We start from the raw sequence: 14,456 nt of genomic DNA, 5'->3' as shown, positions 1-14,456 counted from the left end.
TGCCACCAACCATGAATGCTGATCAGCAGATACAAACTCAGCAATGTTTTAGGATTAGAATTCTGAGTTTGAGCTGTTCTGTTAAAGTTAGAAAACAAGTTTCTGTACCATTTTAAGAACATATAGATGATGATAAACATTTTCTTCTCTTCAAGTAATATACTAGAATATCATATCAAGAGTTTGTGTGGTATAGCACACCTGTTGGGAGGCAGAAGCAGGAGGATTGCTGAGTTCAAATCCACTCTGGCCTACAAAGTGAAGTCTGGCTACACAGTAAGCAAAGACAGGAAGGGAGAGGGGAGGGAGGGAGTTAGGGAGGGAGGGAGGGAGGGAGGAAGGAAGGAAGGAAGGAAAGAAGGAATTCTAAATACTAAGGTGCTATACCAAAAAACTCTATGCAGTATTTTTTTCTAACTTTCAAAGCATTTACTGAATTTTTTAAGTTAAATAACTCAAACTAATAGAGTTAGTTTTATCCCACAAATAAAAGACAAGGTGCTGTAACTTATTAGGCCACAAATGCTTTATTAGATAAAATTACAATTAATTACAATTTAAAATACTAAATGCAACTTAGATTTTTCCAGTATTGTTTTATGCTTAAAAGTCAAATATAAGAAATACTTTGTAATAAGAACTCTAAAATGAGTTTTAATGTAATGTATTAAAATAACAAATTCTAATCAAAGTAAAAATTCTTTTAAATTTTACAAAATTGTTCCTCTCTACATACTCAGAAATGTGAAAACCAAATCAGCGACTAGCTCTACAAAAAATAAACGAATCAAAACCAAGGAAAACAGAATCGCTGCCAGCCAGCAGACCCTGACTGTCAACTGCAATTCTTTATGCTGGAGTTTCTGTGAGGTTCTTTTTAATTAAAAAGAACTGAACCTCACAAGAAACATCCCATTAACAATAAAGCACATTTTAGGGAAGAAAGTGCCCTGTGTTCTGCATTTGCTGCTTGGTTAAAATGGAACACCATTGGTGGGGTGGACAGTGATCACACGGCAGCTATACAACTAGTAATGGAAAACAAAGAAAACACGAGTGACCTGGTTTAATACAACTGACAAACTGCACAAGAAAATGTGGAACTTCCATCTTTTTCTATAGATGATAGGTAATAATATGTAGTTAAAAAACATAAATAAAAAAAAAAAACCTCTCTACAAATTTTGGGGTGAGTGGCTTCTTAATTCAAAACGACAGTTCAACTCAGAAAGCAGTGTCCAAACAGGACACACTTCACATCGGAGTGACCCAAAGTACAATGGGAACACACTGAGGCCTCCCAAATAATGTTTTCATTAAGAAGTGAAAGCAGCACTCGCAGCTTTTCAATCTCGTACATTTCCTTAGGAGACCTCCCATCAGGCCCAAGTCACGTCCTTTCCTTCTTTTATGGAAAGAGTAAGGATTTTATTAAGGATGTTGGCATCCAAAGCATAGGTCCTCCTCTACACATTCTCCCGACTCTATAGGAAAGGCCACTCCCCCCCCACCGCAGCGGCGCCTACGAGCCAGCTAACCTGGTTCAGAATCGCTGCTGTCGGAGGAGCTCGAGTCGCTGCTGCTGCTCGCGGACCCCGAGGAGCTGCTGCTGCTGCTGCCGCTGCTGCTGCTGCCACTGCCGCTGCTGCTGCAGCTGCTGCTGTCGCTCAGGCGAGACCCACTGGCCAGCTCCGGGGGAGGCGGCGGGGGCGGGGGCGGGGGCGGGGGCGGCTTCTCCACTGCAAAACAGGGAGCGTTAACAGCGGTCAGGGCTCACGGGTGGGCGCGGAGAAACCGCCACCTACCTTTTGCTGGACGTTTCGTTTGCCGTTTCCTACAATTCAGCTGATTGTTGACGTCCAGCAACCGCCTCTCCAGCTCCAGCTTTTTTTCAGAATGGAGCTCCTCCTTAGACCTGACAACCTTCTTTGCTGTGAGAGGAGGAGCAACCGTGAGTGTGGGGAGGGGCCTGGAGGTGGGGCGTGGCCTAGAGGCAAGATGGGGCGGGACTTAGGGATGGGGCTGGGCCTGGCCTACCTTGGGGCTTCAGCGACCTCTTCCTCAGACAGGCCAGGACATACTTCTCCAGTTCTCTAAGTGTGGATGCCTTCAGGGTCTCAAAGTCGATCTCGATCTCGTCCGGGTTGGAGTTTCTCAGGGAAGGCTCCCTTGACTGTATTATATGAACTATTCGACCAAGCTTGTCTCCTGGCAGTTTGTTTATGTCCAAGCTCAGCTGCCTTTTCTCATCATAGTTCATAGGCTTCGCATTGTCTTCCTCTTCCAATTTCAAAAGTGGCTTTTTCTTCTTTGGTTGACTGTAACAAAATTATATATTAGTTTCATATTTTTTAAACACATTTTTGTTGATGTGGGAATTTCATACAATGCACCCACATCACACAGTCATTCGGTTCATCTTGATCCAGGCCCTCGCACAGGCTAACCGTGTGGTCCTTCACTGAGCCTGCCTCCTGGGCAGTCACTCACTGAACATGCTTACTTGCTTTTGGCCTTCTCCTTTTGCTTCATTTGCTTAGGCTTTTTCTTTGGGTTTTCATCTCTGTTATTAACCTTTTTCCTTTTTGGCGCCCTTTTAGACTTCTCATTCTTTTTCTTCAGCTTACGTAATGGAACTTGGGATAGAACTTGCAGCTGCTGATGAACAGCATTAAGCTGGGAAAGGAAAAAATAAAAGCCTTTAAACATTTATGTCTCTAAAGCACCAAAGATACCAGAAAAACATGGTACTCCAAAGTAATGCCACCCTTTGTGAAATTCATGTCATGTTCTACTTCCTTCAGGATTTTGCTTCATTTTGGAATTTCAGTGTTTTGAAGGGTATATAAATAAATAAATAAATAATAAACAAACTGTATAGTATAACATAGTATAGTAATAAAAACACTACAGCCCAACATTTCTTTGTATTAAAGTTTCTTTCAAAAGCTATATCTATCTTACAGGTGGTTGTGAGTAGCCTGGTACACATGCTAAGAACTGAACTCAGGTGCTCTGGAAGAACAGCCAGTGCTAATAACTGCTGAGCCATCTCTCCAGCCCTAGTCTTCAGACATGACCTCAGTAAAAGTTACTATTTTATCACAGAAAGTAGCAAGTGATCTCATTCTAAAATATTCCACATTATACCAGAAATCACTTCAGTAAGAATCAACTACTCAGACTATAAATGCAAATAGCAGAATTGTAAATAATTCCCAGGCATCATGGTGCACACCAACAATCCCAGCACTTGAAAGGTGGAGGCAGAAGGAGCAGAAGTTTATGACAAGCTGGGTACATGAGACCATTTCAAAGAGGAGGAGGAGGAAGAAGAAGAGGAGGAGGAAGAAGAGGAGGAGGGAGAGGAATAAGAGGTGGTGGTAGTGGCTCTAGAATTATAGCATACAGATATTTGAGTAGGAAATTTTAAACATGGCAAATATGCCAAAACCTAACTAAAGCTATAAACATCAGGTGATGCAACTAAAGCTATAGATGGCATTAGGTGATCTAAACATAACAGCTGTGACTCTGCAAACAGTGCACCACTGACTAGCCGCTTGGGAACCATCAACACTTGCGTCATATATGGCCACCTGCTCCTGAAGCTTGGCAAGATGTTGCACTCGTTCATCCTCAGAGTCTTCAGAAGAGGCGTCCCCTGAGGAGGCCTCACTGCTGCTTTCTCTGCTGAGGGCTTGTGCACTGTTTGTTGTAAGGTGGTATGCATGCATACTCTCAATAGGTTCATCGGGAATCTTGGCAAAATGTAGTTCAAAAACATCCTACAATGCAAAATTAACCTGTTCACATTTTTTGGTTTATTTTGAGACAGAGTTTCACCGTGTCCAGGCTGGCCTGGAGTGCACTATGTAGCCCAGACTGCCTTGGAACTTCAAATCCTCCTGCCCACCTCCAGAGTGCTGGGATTGTAGGCATGCACCACCTGGTTTGGTTTTCTCCATTTCTGATTTAATGCAACAAGAACACCTTTAAAAGTACACATGGCCGGGCGGTGGTGGCACACACCTTTGATCCCAGCACTTGGGAGGCAGAGGCNGGCNGATTTCTGAGTTCGAGGCCAGCCTGGTCTACAAAGTGAGTTCCAGGACAGCCAGGGCTAAACAGAGAAACCCTGTCTCGAAAAACCAAAAAAAAAAAAAAAAAAAACCACATGGAGATATCTGGGCAGCCATCTTTAAGACACACCAGAAGAAGCGCAGCATGATGATTCTGTCTGCACTTCATGCCTCAGCACACTTCTAGGCTATGTCTCTCAGCAGGGTCGACCTTTGTTCAAGGGCTGGGTAGTTAAGGTCAGCCATGTCATATACAGTTCTACCTTCAGTGACTCAAGACTGGGTCCTCTCCGGAAGCAGGCCAGGGTCAGTCCCACTAGGGACCTGTTACCCTCTTCTCACTGACGATTCATCCATTTCTTATGAGAAGTAGGCAGCTTCCTTTTTAAAAGTGTGCTGCTAAAGCTTACAACTAAACGGACAACCCCCCACAGTGTAATAAGTAATTTATACAATTTTTGGCACTATTAAGGACAGAGGTTATCATTTGGCTCTTGAGTTATGGTTCAGAAATAAATATATTATGCTCAAAGGTAATTTACCCAGAGAGCGAGTAAAGTCTCACCTGAAGGGTCCTAGCCATCGCCACAACTTCATGATCGGGAGGATTATACTTGTAACAGTTCATGAACATCAATCTGACATCTGCAGCAAATTCATATGCATCCTTATACTCTTGATTGTCCATTTTCCCCTGAGTTAAGGAAAAATTAGAAGGATTCACAAACAACTGAAGTCAATTCACATGAAACAATTTAGATGAACTGGGAAATGGAGAAGATAACGCAGAGAAAATATTTCAATGTCTGGGTAAGATGATGGCCTAGACATTTGCCTCTGTGCATGCTGTGAGAATAGGAAATCTCTTAAAAAGACTTCATTCCAAAGCAAGAAAGAATATTGAAAATTCATAAATGGCCTGATAGGGCAGCTTAGAAATATGGAGAAACAGGTGGGGCAAGATGGCAAACAGTAAAAAGAGCCTGAAGCCAGACATAGGGCCAGCAGTATGGTTTCCTACTTGACGAAGAAGGAATAGAAGCTACATCCAAAAGACAAGCCAGACAGTCCCAGTGAGAAAGATACTAGGTGGTTCTACCCACAGGACAAACCCACAGTTCTCACAAGCCTCAAATCCAGCTGTGGTCTTTGCTGAGACAGTGACCTTTTAAGAAGGAGGGGTTGGCAGAGGGAGAGAGATCTGGCTCAGAGGGCTGTGGACTAGGTCCCATTTGATCCTGAATTAGATCTGTCACAGACCCAATGTGAGGGATAAGTCTAGGAAGCAGATGGGTGAGATCCCAACAAACCAAAGGTGTAAGTGACAGGAGTCTTGCATAGGGGCCTGGAGACACCTCATCACCGACTAACTGGAGCCAATACCACAAGCCTGAGCTCAGTGGGTAGATCCCCCCATCTGCTCATGCATCTGGCCCAAGAACTCTGCAGCTGCATCCCCTCCCCCAGCAGTGACTACTGCTTGTGGACTTAGAAACTGAAGGCAGGGCTGCACTTGCAGATTTCAGCACTTTGGTTGCTTTGCCTTCTCTATGGAAGAAACTCTTTGGCCAGAACATTAGCTGCCCCAGGGGGCGGAAACTAGGGATCTTCCAGAGATCAGGAAAACCTGCTCAGTCCACAGGCTACAGTGTTCAGCTTGGCAGCACAGACCCCTGATATATAGCTGCAGGACCAAGTTAAAGTGGAGATAGCACTGATGCAGGAGACACAAGTCTAGCATCAAGTCAGCTGACCTGTGCTGACCTCTCCAATTTTGACGAGTCCTCAAAGAAGTCAAAACTTTGTCTTCTTGTTCTGCCCCTCCCCGACCTGTGCATGTGTATGTGTGTGCAATGAATCTCTTAAGGAGATCAGAGGACAGCCATAGAAGTGAGCTCTCTCCTTCTCCCACGTGGGCTCCAGGGGCCAAACTCAGGTTGTCAGGCCTGACTGCAAGTGTACCTGCTGACCACCCCTCTATGCCTATGATTTCTTCAATATTTAAGAAAAGCTTTCATTTTTAAAATTTATTTTCATATAATCTGTTTTTGTTTCCTCTTAGTCTCCCTTTTGATGTTTTCCTATTATGCTTCCGATAGGAGTGATCTCACCTGATTTCTACACAAAAACATCCCCACTCTGATGTTCTCATTTTCTGACCTCCTCACATTATATAACTTTTTACATTTTCTTGTTATTGAGTAATTTTCCATCTTTATTTTCCCACTAATGTATTTTTCTCCTTCAGAAAATTCTCCTTCTTTCTTGTTTCTCTTCTGTTATCCATGCTTCTATTTTTCATCTTTCTCTACTCCCTGCCACAGCTTCATTCACTAGCTGGTTTCACATTTAATCATCATTTTAAACGTTGGCATCTGCCATCTTTTGTTTTCCGACTATGAATGGTATATTAGTGACCTTTAATCAGTTTTCACTGTACTTCTATAGCTCATGTTTAAAAGTTGTTTTCTCCTGTTTTAGTGGTGTTCAGTAAATGGAATTGAGCCCTAAAGAGCAAACTATTCACTAAGAAAACAAACAAATAAATTAAACCGGGAGAGATGTACGCAAACAGATGTACACAACACATCACAACACAACACACGGAAGCCCACACTCTTCCAAAACCACGAGAAAGCAAGGGAACTTCTCCCAGAAGAGTGTACTGCTCCTTAGCTACCGAACTCAAAGACAGGGAACGGAGTAAAACATCGTATGAAGATTTCAGACACTTACTGGTAAAAATGATCAGCGACCTTACGGGAGATTTAAAACCAGGGGAACAAGGGACAGAAGTGGGCCACAGACCTGGAGAGGATGGCCAGCAACCCAGGAAAAGCAAAGAGGATGAGTCCACACCATCATCTTAAGAGATGGAGAAAGGTCAGACAGAAGAGCCCAATGTCCTTCTTGGCAAATCTCTGAACTAAGAATAAAGAGACTTAAGATGCATATACAACAAACCTACAACCAGCTTTGTGCGACATGGGGAACGAATTAATTTCCATTAAAATCAGGAATGAGACAAGGGAACCCATTCTCTTCACTCCTAGTCAATCTAGCTACAGCTGTAAGAACACAGAGAGAAATAAGAAAGACGGCACAGGGAAGGGAGGGTCAGGTTTCCCTGCTTGTAGATGACATGACTCTGTACTTAAAAGACGCTGAAGACTCCATTAGAAAACCTTCAGGGTTGACAAACACCTGCAAGCAAAGCAGCGGTACACAGAAGCAGCATAAGAAAGCAGCTGCTTTTCTAGCACACTGGTAATGCAGAAGGAAATCCTCTGTGTGTGTGTGTGTGTGTGTGAAATCCCACTTCAAAACAACCATACAAAGCATTCTGAAAAAAGTATTCCAACAGCTCAGTAAATGAAAAACAAGAATTGATAAGATGTATTGCGTAGTATTAAAAAGCTCTATGTAGCAAAAAGAAACCATCAGCAGAATGAAGAGATAGCCTATGGAATGGAAGAAAAGTCTTGGCCAACCATACACTAGACCACAAGAAGAGGATTAGTGCTAGAAACTATATAGTCTTGTCACATATGTATACACATACAAAACAAAACCCATCATTTAAAATAGAGATACTAGTGAATTTAATAGGCAGTTCTTAAAGGAAGAAAAACAAACAGCCAATAGATAGTTAAAAGTGTTCAATATCCTTATCTATCTTAGGAAGTAAAAATAAAAACGACATTGATTTTCTATTTTACTGCAGTCAAAATGGCTAATATCAAGAGCGGGGAAACCAGCATATACTGGGGAAGACACAGGAAAGATACTCTTACACATTGCTGGGGAGAATGCAAATCAGCATATACTGGGGAAGATACAGGAAAGATACTCTTACACATTGCTGGGGAGAATGCAAATCAGCTGGGGAAGATACAGGAAAGATAACTCTTACACATTGCTGGTCAGAATGCAAATCAGCATATACTGGGGAAGATACAGGAAAGATACTCTTACACATTGCTGGTCAGAATGCAAATCAGCATATACTGGGGAAGATATAGGAAAGATACTCTTACACATTGCTGGTCAGAATGCAAATCTGTATAGGCTCTCTGGAAATCAGTATGGAGTGTCCTTTAAAGATGCAAAAGAGAGGGACTGATGAGATGGCTCAGTGGTTAAGAGCACCAACTGCTCTTCTGAAGGTCCTGAGTTTAAATCCCAGCAACCACATGGTGGCTCACAACCATTCGTAATGAGATCTGGAGCCCTCTTCTGGAGTGTCTAAAGACAGCTACAGTGTACTTACATATAATAAATAATTTTTTAAAAAAAGATGCAAAAGAGAACTGCCACACATGGTCCAGCATGTAAGTCCACAAAGGGCTCTCAATCAGCATAGCAAAGACACCTGCATGTTCATGATCACTGCTATTTCTGTGCATGACAGACATGATGTAAAACAGCTGAGAAGCTCATCAACAGATGACTAATGAAAATGTGGTGCACACATAGGGAATTTTATTCAGCTCTGAAGAGGAAGGAAACAGAGAACTGAAATAAGACAGACTTGAAAAGACAAATATGTTTTCTCTCTCTTATATGTGGAATCCAGACTTAAATTTTTGCACATATATGTATATACATATGCAATATGTACATATATGTAAAGATATATGTACAGTATGAAAGTAGAAATAGCAGTAAAGAGAGGAGGCAAAAAGGGAACAACAGAAGGCAATAGAATATATGTTACGAAAGGAAAGAGGGTCCTATTTATGGGGATAAAGGGGATGAGCCAAGCAGCAGGAGTCAAGAACAAAGTGTAGCCATGTATATGTATGGAAACATCATGGCCAGCATGATGTGCATGCCTGCGAGCCTAGCTCTGGGGAGGTGCAAGCAGGAAGATCAGGAGTAAAGGGCATCCTCAGGTACACAGGAAGTGTGAGGCCAGCCTGGGCTGTGTGAGACGCGGTCTCAACCAACAATGAACAAAGGGAAAAAAGGGAAAGAGAGTCACAGGAACCCACTTCTTTGTGTGCTAACCAGAAAGCAAGTAAATGGGAGGGAGGGACATCACTATGTATATCTTTTTAAAACAAATATCAAACATTGTTCTATATTTATCAAATTTTACACTTACAAAAGAAATCAATGAGCATTTACACATAAAGAGAATGAAGGGGGCACTGTGGGCAAAATAGACAGGAAAGTGTTTTCAGACTGTCTTGACATGGAAATTCTACAGTAAGAGAGTAATGAAAAGATTTTTTAAAGTATAAGGGTAACAGGGGTGTGAGTTACAATCCACAGACCATAGCTGCATATGTATCAAAAGATGGCCTAGTCGGCCATCACTGGAAAGAGAGGCCCATTTGTCATGCAAACTTTATATGCCCCAGTACAGGGGAACACCAGGGCCAAAAAGTGGGAGTGGGTGGGTAGGGGAGTGGGTGGGGGAGTGTATGGGGGACTTTTGCAACAGCAATGGAAATGTAAATGAGGAAAATACCTAATAAAAAATATTAAAAAAATAAACAATCCACAGACCAACAAGCAGGTGAATTACAGGAGGCTCACTTTAAACAAATGCAAGGTCAGGTGTAATGGTGCATGCCAGTGATCCCAGCATTCACCAGTGATCCTAGCCAGCATCCACCAGTGATCCCAGCATCCACCAGTGATCCCAGCATCCACCAGTGATCCTAGCCAGCATCCACCAGTGATCCCAGCATTCACCAGCCATGGATCATGAGCCAGGGGATCATGCACCAGGCTGGGGCAGAAATGCAAAACAAAACTAAGATGATGCAGGATGGAGCCATCATTTTGTTTTGTTTTTATTTGAAACAGGGCTTCTATGGAATTTACTGTGTAGACCAGGATGGCCTTGAACTCAGAGATCTACCCTGTGTTTGCCTCCTGAGTGCTACAACTGAAGGTGCACTATCATGGCTGGTTAGTTTTCTTTTCTTTTGATATATCTATATCTATATGTATATCTATCTATCTATATCCATCTATCTATATCTATATCTATCTATCTAATATATATATATAGATAGAGAGAAAGAGAGAGAGATCTTCCTTGCATGTATGTTGGTGTACCACGTGCATGCCTATGCCTGGTATCCAAAGAGGCCAGACAAGGGGATGGGTCTTTTGAAACTTTCCAGGAAAGACAGCTGTAAGCCACTGTGTGGATGCTGGGAACTGAACCCAGGTCCCCTGTAAGAGCAGGCCATGCTTTTAAGCACTGAGGCATCAATCTGTCTCAAGAATGTAATTTTTACCAGCTACATCAATGGCAATTAAGAATGATTTCAGAGCTGAATTAAAGTCAACATCTTCCTGTTTCAGGAACCATCTAACAGCTTTGAAACTGGTGTGTACCCAGCTCCCAGACAAGACACCACAAATCCTCAGTTAAGGCTGAGACCCTCATACTTCTCTGCAGCAGCTTTATTCAGACCTGACCTCCTTCCCATCTTACCCTCCTCTGGGTTTCCCTCACATTCTTCCTATGTTCTAAATACATACTAAGATACTGTTCTGAATTGTTTCCTTTACCTCATGGCTATTCCACAAGTTACTTTCTCTACTTGAAATATATATACTGTAACTACAGACTCTTATTTACCTCTTAACATATGGCTATTTCAGATCATAGTCTCTCTCTCTTCTCTCTCTCTCTTCTCTCTCTCTCTCTCTCTACTCTCTCTCTCTCTCTCTCTCTCTCTCTCTCTCTCTCTCTCTCTCTCTGTGTGTGTGTGTGTGTGTGTGTAGTCCTGGCTATCCTAGAAGTCGCTCTGTAGATCAGGCTGGCTGCAAACTCAAGAGACCTGCCTGCCTCTGCCTTCCATGTGTTGGGATTGAAGGTGTGCACCACCACTGCCTGGCCTGATAGTACTCTTTAACCTTTGGGTCTGAGTTTGCATGTATGAAGAAATAAAACAGTACTATTTAAGATATAACAATTAAAAACTTAGGACATAGATCCTTAGACTGAAAGGGTTAACTTCCAGTACAAGATGGATATAAATCAAATACCGAGCTAGAGAGAGGAAGACAAATTATGGTACAACGGAATGACAAGTTGCTTGACAGCAAATAGAGGCTGGAACGTCATCCAAGTGTTGAGAGAAAATGACTGTTGTTTTGGATTCTATATTCACTTTAAGAATCATTTAAGATACTTCTATATATAAACTGAGTTTACTATCTATAAATCCATAAAAATGACCACTGCTTTTGACTAACAGAATAAGCTTAGAGGGAGGCAGCAGAATAAAAGAAATGAGGGCAAACACAAAGTTTAGTAGCACGTTAACAAACTTTACTATATTGATAGAAATAATGAAACAAGACTGTGCTTTAAGAGAGCCAGGGCCGAGGAGGTGCTGTGTAAGACTGAGGACCCTGGTTCAATCTCCGCTAGCCTGTAAGATGGGTATGTTACAGGAAAAACAATAAGCTGTGTGTATTTAAAACGTCCCAGCGGGCCTCTTCAGGTGTCAGTATTCTGGTGATGTAATTCTCTTCACAATTTCCTGGACATTAGATCGATTTCTTTGCAATGATGAAATACTTTTACAATCAAGACAAGAAAAGAAAGCTCTTCCCACTCAGGCAGTATTTACCTTGATTGTTCCGAGATCCATGGGATTTTTGACAATGTCATAGTAGTTGTGGAGTCCCAAAGCATCAGCATCCACAGGATTATAGAAGGGCCATGCATACGGCAAATGTTTCTTGGCAAGCATTTCTTTAAGAATCTCGCTGCAATGCTTTAATTGCTCCGTTACTTTGACTGTTTTTAAAACTTTGTGTTGTTGCTGAGAGTCTGGCAAAACGTTCTTTACTGTATTTTCTTTTACTGGCATGTTCACTGGCTTTGTTTCTCTAAGTGTCGGAGGAGACTCGCTACGTGCTTTAGCTATGGAAGTGGTAGGAGTTGTTGTGTCTGCTCGCCTCTTCACACCCTTTGTAATCTAAAGAACAGTTCAACAAAAAGCACACTTAAGGAGGCACCGTCCATGAATTAAACAAAAGAAACAATTACCAACACCAAGGTTTATGAGAGGATTTTCACCACACACGTATTAAATATTAGATGATTCCTCTTTTACAGAGAGAACAAATAGCTTTGATGTTCCCTTCCCACAGCCCCCCAAAAATCTTGTACAAATCTTAAAGACAAATGAAGGATGGAAAATCAAAGTCATGTTTATACCAATTATGTTTCTGAGAAGATGGAATTAGCTGGGATATATGTTAAAGTGTAAACTATAGATGCCAGGTGTGGTGGCATGGCCCATAATGTTACAAAACAAAGAAACTATTGTCATTACTACATTAAAAGAAAAAAACTCCAATGTAACTATGGACACTTGTTTTGTTTTGTTTTACTCTGTAGCCCAGGCTGCTCTCAAATGTATTCCAGCCTGTTCTCCAAGTAGTGATACCCCTGCCATAGCTTTTTGAGTGTTAGCACTACAGGACTATACCTCCAAACCTGGATTAAAGTGGACAGCTTTTGATAGAAATACCATTTGAGCCAGGCAGTGGTGGCACACGCCTTTAATACCAGCACTTGCGAGGCAGAGGCAGGAGGATTTCTGAGTTTGAGGCCATCCTGGTCTATAGAGTGAGTTCCAGGACAGCCAGAGCTACACAGAAAAACCCTGTCTCCAAAGAAAGAAAGAAAGAAAGAAAGAAAGAAAGAAAGAAAGAAAGAAAGAAAGAAAGGAAAAAGAAAGAAAGAAAAAGAAATACTATTTGAGATAGTAAAATGGTCCAAATTCTACTTAAGAAATCTCTAATATTTGGTTAATACTCTAGGTCGTTATCCATGACAGGAAAATAGATGGGCAGACATGGATGGCATCTAGCACCTACAACAGGCTCACAACCCCCTGTAACTGCCACTTCAGGGGATTTTGTGCCCTCTTCTGTCCATCAAGTGACCTTACACATGCGGCACACATACGACACACAGTCACAAACACTTCTATGAGCAAAAAGGAAAAATACAAAATATTTTATAAATGACTCCATGCTGACAAATAATTCTCATGTCAATTTTTTAAAAGTATAAACATTTTAGAAGTAAACCAAGTTTAAAGGCACAGTGAAGCTAAGCAGTTCACAATGCTTGCTGTGATACAGAAAGACCTGACTTTACACCCAGCACTCATATCAAAACCAGGCACGGCCACACCTGTAGTTCCAGCACTGTGAGGGAAGGAGCTGAAGGATTTCTGGGACTGGCTGGCTGCCAGCCTAGCTCCAGATTCAGTGGGAAACTCTGTCTCTAAGAAAAAGGGCAGAATTTCTGCATGGGCATGAATAGGCTCACACACCTGCACACTTGTGCACTCATGCTCGCACGCACATACACACACACACACACACAAACACACACACAACTTACTTGGACCAGAGACTGTGAGTCACAGATCAGGGGAGCTTCTTGTGCCATGTTTAAGGGAGAGAGAGAGATGTCAGGAAGCCCAGAAGGAATCTCTTGCCGCTTAAAGACACTCTCTGCCGCTTTGGAGGGGATTTGTTCCTTAGCAGAGGAAACTGCTATCTTTTGTTGGATATCTAGTGAAATGTGAACCAGAGTCAAATACCTGATAAGCATAAAACACCATTTTTTCATTTCCTATTCTAATCTAATTCAGTTGGAAAAATAAGCCCCAGTGCACTGTTGCTGACAATTTAGTCATAATTCCTGAAAGAATTGATCCAAGACGTTGAATCCCTGGGACTTAAAAAAAAATGCTTAAAGTTGAAAAACCACAATATCAAAATCTCTAAAATATAATTTTTGGAAGGTTAAATTTAAGCCAGATGTGTTGAAGGCCAAAGAAAGCAAGTAACAATAAAACCTAAAGAACAACAACAAAAAATATGATATAGGATCCAGAAATAAACCTACATAACCACAGCCGTCTGATTCTAGAGATACCAGAACACACGGTACACAGAAACATATACACATAAGTGCACACAATATCTTTAAAAAACAAAACTTTAAAAAAAACTTAAAAGAACTAAGATGAATAATTCAGCTATAAATAGAGAGATGAACTGAAAGCCACTTGTCAAGAATGGAAGTATGAGGCTAGCAATACAAGAAAAGGTGTTCAATATCTACATCAAGAAAACACGAATCCAGGGGCTGGAGCGGTGCTTGGGGTAAGAGCACTTGCTGCTCTTACAGAGGATTGGAGCCTGGTTTCCAGCACCCACGCTAGGTAGCTCCCTAGAGCTGCAACTCTAGCTCTAGCAGGTCTAACCCTGCTTCTGGCCTCCATGCATGGGCACTGAGTGCATACATGCACACTGAAATGCAGGCCTAAACATATATACATAAATAAAGTTAGAAAAGTGAAAATCACAATT

At 41.8% G+C, this 14,456-nt stretch overlaps 1 protein-coding gene across 5 annotated transcripts in view; it reads right to left on the bottom strand.

Moving 5' to 3' along the window:
* Brdt (bromodomain testis associated) overlaps positions 1-14,456 on the bottom strand; it is a 57,396-nt gene that overhangs the window by 26,177 nt on the left and 16,763 nt on the right. For 4 of the 5 annotated variants that reach the window (XM_021162657.2, XM_021162658.2, XM_029477851.1 and 1 more), the window contains exons 6-13: positions 13,480-13,652; positions 11,687-12,037; positions 4,648-4,776; positions 3,600-3,788; positions 2,504-2,676; positions 2,038-2,318; positions 1,806-1,931; positions 1,539-1,739 (exon numbers count right to left, since the gene is read on the bottom strand). In XM_021162657.2, the coding sequence (XP_021018316.1) occupies positions 1,539-1,739; positions 1,806-1,931; positions 2,038-2,318; positions 2,504-2,676; positions 3,600-3,788; positions 4,648-4,776; positions 11,687-12,037; positions 13,480-13,652 (1,623 nt within the window). Of the gene's footprint in view, positions 1-1,538; positions 1,740-1,805; positions 1,932-2,037; positions 2,319-2,503; positions 2,677-3,599; positions 3,789-4,647; positions 4,777-11,367; positions 12,038-13,479; positions 13,653-14,456 lie in introns of those variants that run through there. The other variant, XM_029477852.1, reaches the window with a different exon arrangement.

The sequence above is a fragment of the Mus caroli genome, chromosome 5, assembly GCF_900094665.2.
Source record: "Mus caroli chromosome 5, CAROLI_EIJ_v1.1, whole genome shotgun sequence".
Classification (NCBI taxonomy): domain Eukaryota; kingdom Metazoa; phylum Chordata; class Mammalia; order Rodentia; family Muridae; genus Mus; species Mus caroli.
Note: the sequence above shows the minus strand (reverse complement) of the source record. Positions and strands in the feature narration are given on the sequence as shown.